Source organism: Prionailurus viverrinus, chromosome A2 (assembly GCF_022837055.1).
Source record: "Prionailurus viverrinus isolate Anna chromosome A2, UM_Priviv_1.0, whole genome shotgun sequence".
Classification (NCBI taxonomy): Eukaryota; Metazoa; Chordata; class Mammalia; order Carnivora; family Felidae; genus Prionailurus; species Prionailurus viverrinus.
The window spans coordinates 4,975,080-4,979,913 of record NC_062562.1 but is presented as its reverse complement, the minus strand read 5'-3'; the positions used below and the strand labels follow the sequence as shown (position 1 = coordinate 4,979,913).

Genomic DNA, 4,834 nt, shown 5'->3' with positions numbered 1-4,834 from the left:
GCCAGTGGTCACCGAACCTAGATGCCCAAGCCAGAAAGGGCTTGCTCTTCAGGTCCGGGCAGCCCCTCTCCCACCTGCCTCAGGGTCTTGTCCACTCCTTGGAGTCACTGATCATAGCATTGTTCCAGTGCCCCGCTAGATCAGAGTGCTCGGTCTGAGTCATTCCAGTGTCCCCGGTGCCCTACAGCCATCCTGGCCCAGTACACGTTACGCCCTGAGTTTTGGGGCACCATAGGACCGGGAGGTCACTGACAGAGGTCAGGGTCACTCACAGGGATAAATATCAGGGTCTCTGGGATTAAACGTTGAACAGCTCACCAAAGCCATGAACCAAGATTCATTTCTCAAGCATTTATTGATGCTTCCTAAGGGCTGCGAAGACAGCTCACAAAACCCCCGTCTGTAAGGCTTCCCAGTCTGGGGGGAAAAAATGCAAGAACACCAAACAGCTCGTTCCGAGTTGCCCGGTTTGGGCCGGGGAGGGAGGTGGGGACAGTGGGCCGCCCGCGGTTTGGGTCGGGTGGAGGCTCGGTTATGACCACCTGAGGGCCGGCGGTGAGGCTGGAGCAGAGGTCCCAGGGCCTGTACCTGACAGGACTGGGCGGGATGGCTCTCGGTAGCCGTGGATGGGGGAAAATGAAGAAATCGATGGCGGTGGGCGGCGCCGGGAAGGTGAACCGCTCAGGGGACCGCCCGCCGGGCGGTGGGCGGGGCGCGCGGGGCGCGGGGCGGGGTCAACAGCTGCGCCTCTTCTCACAAATCCAGTTGTCCCTCTCGTTGTCGCACGGTGCATCGTTCCACATCCCAGTGCGTAGCATCATCACGCAGTCCTCGCGCCCCATAGAGTCATTGGGCTCCCCCAGGTTCCAGTGGCTGCGGAGGTTTGTCGGGGGGCTGTTGCTGGGAGTCTGAGGACGGGCCTGGCGTCCAGCCCTGAGGATCTATCCTGTTTATTGCTTGGGTCCAACCTAGACACTCCGAGGGTCTAACTTGAGCGTGCACCTGGGATGCAGCTTTCTAAACTCCCGGAATTTAAACCCTCCGCCAGGTCCTGGGGTCCAGCCTGCCCATCCCCACAGATCTGGCCACAGCACTGCCCCTGGGGTCTGACCCGTCCCTCTCCCCAAGTCCCTTCCCTCACCTGAAGCTGAGCGGGACTCCGTCTACCCACTGGTAGCCCTGGATCTGGCGCGCGCGGCGCACGGCCCTCAGGCCCAGCCAGTAACCGCGGCCGCGCGTGTTCCGACTCAGGAAGCCCTGCGCGGGGAAGGACACTGAGCCCGCGGGCGTCCGCCTCGCCCCCGCCCCGCCCCTCCCAGGCCCCGCCCCCTCAGGTGAATTCCGCCTCCCTCCTGGGACCTCGGGGGGGGGTGGGGGGGACTGCCCACCTGCTCCTCCAGGTCCCCCACTATCACCAGATGTCCGCCGGAGCTCGCGCAGTTGCGCTGCGACTCCTCCCACGTGGCCCGCAGGATGGAGAAAAGGTAGCAGGAGCCCTGGAAGGGCAGCCACGATGCGGGGCACTCCTCACAGGAGCCTGCGGGATGGCGAAGGTCAAAGAGGTGAATTGCCCCCGGGGTAGATAGAGCAGACGGGGGGGGGGGGGGGGGGGGGGGAAACGGGGGGGAGGTGGACCCCCGAGGTCTAGGGGCGGAGCCACAGAGAACAGGCCAAGGTCAAAGGGCAGGACGGGGCGCATCCCGAGGCCCACACGTAGGGTCCACCTGTCCCCTCCTCTCTCCCCTCTGTCTTGCTCACTGTTCCCCAGCCGGGCGGCCTCCAGAGCCCTGAAGAGCTCACTGCGGATGTCCTCGCGGTCCCTGCCCGCTTCAGCCAAGCTCTGGGTCACTGCGAGGTCAAGGGAGTCCAGATTATGGCTCAGGTCAGGGTCGGGAGTAGGGTCATGATTAGGTAAAAGTCAGCATCCACGTCCGGGGTCATGGTTATGGTCAAGAATGACATCACCGTCAAGGACTGTTACAGCTGGTTGGGGCCAAGTTGCGCTTGGGGTTAGGAGTTGGAGTCGAGATCAGAGTCCAGCGGTCAGAGGTCAGGATCACAGGATAGGGTCGCGGTAACCCTCTTCAGGATAGGTGTTAGTATGTGAATCAAGGGTCTAGTGACAGCCCGGGTGAGGGATCAGGGGTCGAGGCAATGTCCAGCTCTCACCGCGATCGCTCAGTTCTTTGAGGGCACTCTCCTGCTCGATCAGCTTCGCCTGCGCCTCCCCCAGCTCCGCGCGTGCCCTCTCCAGCAGCGTCTGTGTCCCCGAGCCTGGGAAGGACGCGGGAGTTTGGGCGCGGGACGTCGGTGACCAACCTGCCCCGCCCCCACCTGCCACAGACCATCCCGGCTCGCCGCCTCCAATCCCGGCCCAAGCCCCGCCCCCAGCACACGTCTTACAGCAGCTGTTGCAGGCTCGGACCTCCGCGTTCAAAACACCCAGCGCCGCCTTCTGCTTCGAGGCTGGAATGACCCCCGCACGCCCCCCACACACTCCAGGTCATCTGCGGGGACTCAAACAGGACACCCTCCCCCACTCCGGGGCCAACCCCTGGGACCGAAGGGGTCCTCACCCACCCGCTACCCTGTCTCCAGGGTCCTAGACACTCCCGGCCCTCACATCTGGGTGGGGGGGGGGAGGCGCTAAGAGTCACCGAATCACCGTTCTGCACGCACCGTTTGTCCTCAGCAGGTCCTGGTGGCCGAACAGCGCCCCTCGCTCTGTGGAGGCTGTGGAGAGAGGCTCCTGCAGGCGGGGCCGGGGCCTCCGGAACTCTCCCCTTGCCCAGGGGGTGCAGGAGCTCCCGTCTCCGGACGCTCAGAAGGGACGGGCAGGCGCACAGTGCACGTGATGTGCACACACACACACACACACACACACGCCAAGGAGAGACATGCACGCATATGCATACACAGGTGGGTGCACACAGCCCAAAGACATGCACAAACTCTGTTCACACGTGTTCACACCCCCGACCCAGACAGGGGTCTGGGACCCAGCTGGGGGCGTCCTGAGACAGAGGGAAGGTCTATGTCCCCCCTGGGGGGCCTCATTACGCGGTCACTCACCCTTAGAAAATAGGATGCTCAGAATGAGGGCCCACAGGGCTAAGGCTGCCACCAGCACCAGGGCCAGGAAGAGGAGTCTCCGTCCCCAGCATCCCCAGTGCCCTGGGATAACACAGATGGGCTCCGTGGGTCCCTCCTGCACCAGGACTGCCCTGGATCTCTGGCCCCCCGAGGACAGAGCCCTGGGTGCTTGGGTTCCTCCCAGGGAACCAAGATTCAGAGATCCGAAGCAACTTGCTCATGGTCACACAGCTTCTAAGTGGCAGAGTTAGAATCTGAACCCAGGTCCGGCTGGTTCTGGCGCCTGTGATGTCTCTTCTGCACCCACTGCATGGACCCGCTCTTGGCTGTTCCCCTCCCTTCTCCCATCAAACCCCAAACCTCTGGCCTGAGAGACCCCAGGGGGCCGGGGAGGCTGTCTTTTTGCTCATACCTCCAGGGACTTCCTCGAGCCTGCTGTCCCACTTGCTGTACCCGGCAGTGTCCATGGTGAGCAGGCGCCCAGCCCTGGGCATAGATATAAATGTAGCCCCCTGCTGGTCCCGCCTACTCTTTTCCTTCCTTTCCATCTCCTTCCTCTCAGTTCCTGGTACCAGGGACTCCTGGACCAATCACAGTGCAGGGCCCTCTCTGTTCTGGGCTGGTTTAGGGATAAGTGTGAAGTTTGTGTGTGTGTTGAGGGGTAGTGGAGTCAGAGGTGAGGGGCAGAAGGGCCAGAGGGAGTGGAGAGGGGTGGGGAGTGGTGTGTGTGTGTGTGTGTGTGTGTGTGTGTGCGCGCGCGCACGCACGCAGTTCCAGCCTCCCTGGCCCGGTAGCTGCAGCAACATCTCCCTAAGGATACTGGGGGCTTCATTTTGGAGCTCACCCCCATCTCTTATAGGTGTGGGGGCCAGACCCCTTCCCAAGAGGAGCAGGTTGAACCCAGCCAAGTTCTGGCCCTGAGAAAGTCTCCTCAGGCCTGGCCCTCCAGGCCAGCTCAGCTTCCTTCCTCAACTCCCCTGCAGGTGCCTGGAGGCTGAATTTGACCCCCGATTTGACCTTGACTCAATCCTTCTTGGCCAGAAGGGAGAACACAGACATCTGTTGGGTGGTGGCCAGCTAAGCTTCTGCATTGGGTGAGTGGGGATGTATGTGTGTAGTTTCTGGAAGCCTCAGCTTCTCTCCTCTGTGCAAAGGGGGACAGTGAGGGAGAGTGACATGGCCTCCCCCCGAGGGATGCCAAGATAAAGACGTGAGCTTATGCATGTCCACCCCTGAGCACAAAGCCCACCAAATGTTCATTCTTTCAATAAATATTGGGCACCTACCTTGGGCCAGGCATCAATCTAGGAACCGGGCACACATCAGTGCCCCACCCAAACAAGCAAATTCCTTCCTTCTCAGAGCAAGCATTCCAGATCGGGGTAGAGAGGGACAGACGACGAAATAATGAACATAACGAAAAGTTAAGTTGTGTAGCCTCGTGGTTCTTGACCGGGGGCGATTATGCTTCCCAGGAGACCCGCGGCCATGTCTGGAGACATTTGTGACTATCACAGTAGGTGGTGGGTGGAGGACACCCGCAGGACACCCCCCCCCCGCCCCCCGCCAAAAACCATCGACTCCCAATGTCCCTAATGCTGAGGGTGAGAACCCTAATGTCATATATAAACAAGCTCTTAGTGCCATGAAAAAAAGATGAAGTCAAGCAGTATAAAAGGCTTGGGGTGCCGGGGGCGGGGGGTGCCAGGGCTGGGGCAGTAAGTGCCCTTCACTGAGGGGG

The 4,834-nt window shown here is 61.4% G+C and overlaps 1 protein-coding gene across 1 annotated transcript; it reads right to left on the bottom strand.

Annotated features, from left to right (window-relative positions):
• Positions 1–331: 331 nt before the first annotated feature.
• On the bottom strand, positions 332–3,634 carry CLEC4G (C-type lectin domain family 4 member G). The gene is made up of 9 exons (XM_047827134.1): positions 3,506–3,634; positions 3,073–3,174; positions 2,680–2,733; positions 2,404–2,466; positions 2,170–2,274; positions 1,759–1,848; positions 1,389–1,537; positions 1,142–1,257; positions 332–873 (listed from the first exon to the last, which is right to left on the bottom strand). The coding sequence occupies exons 1-9, from the start codon at positions 3,585–3,587 to the stop codon at positions 735–737; spliced, it is 900 nt and encodes a 299-aa protein (XP_047683090.1). The 5' UTR covers positions 3,588–3,634; the 3' UTR covers positions 332–734.
• Positions 3,635–4,834: the final 1,200 nt, after the last annotated feature.

Coding starts and splice junctions, on each gene's coding strand:
- CLEC4G (XM_047827134.1), bottom strand. CDS start 3,587: ATGCCCAGGGCTGGGCGCCTGCTCACCATGGACACTGCCGGGTACAGC. Junction 2,734..3,072: donor GAGCATCCTATTTTCTAAGG/GTGAGTGACCGC, acceptor CTCTCTCCACAG/CCTCCACAGAGCGAGGGGCG. Junction 1,849..2,169: donor CAAAGAACTGAGCGATCGCG/GTGAGAGCTGGA, acceptor TTGACCTCGCAG/TGACCCAGAGCTTGGCTGAA.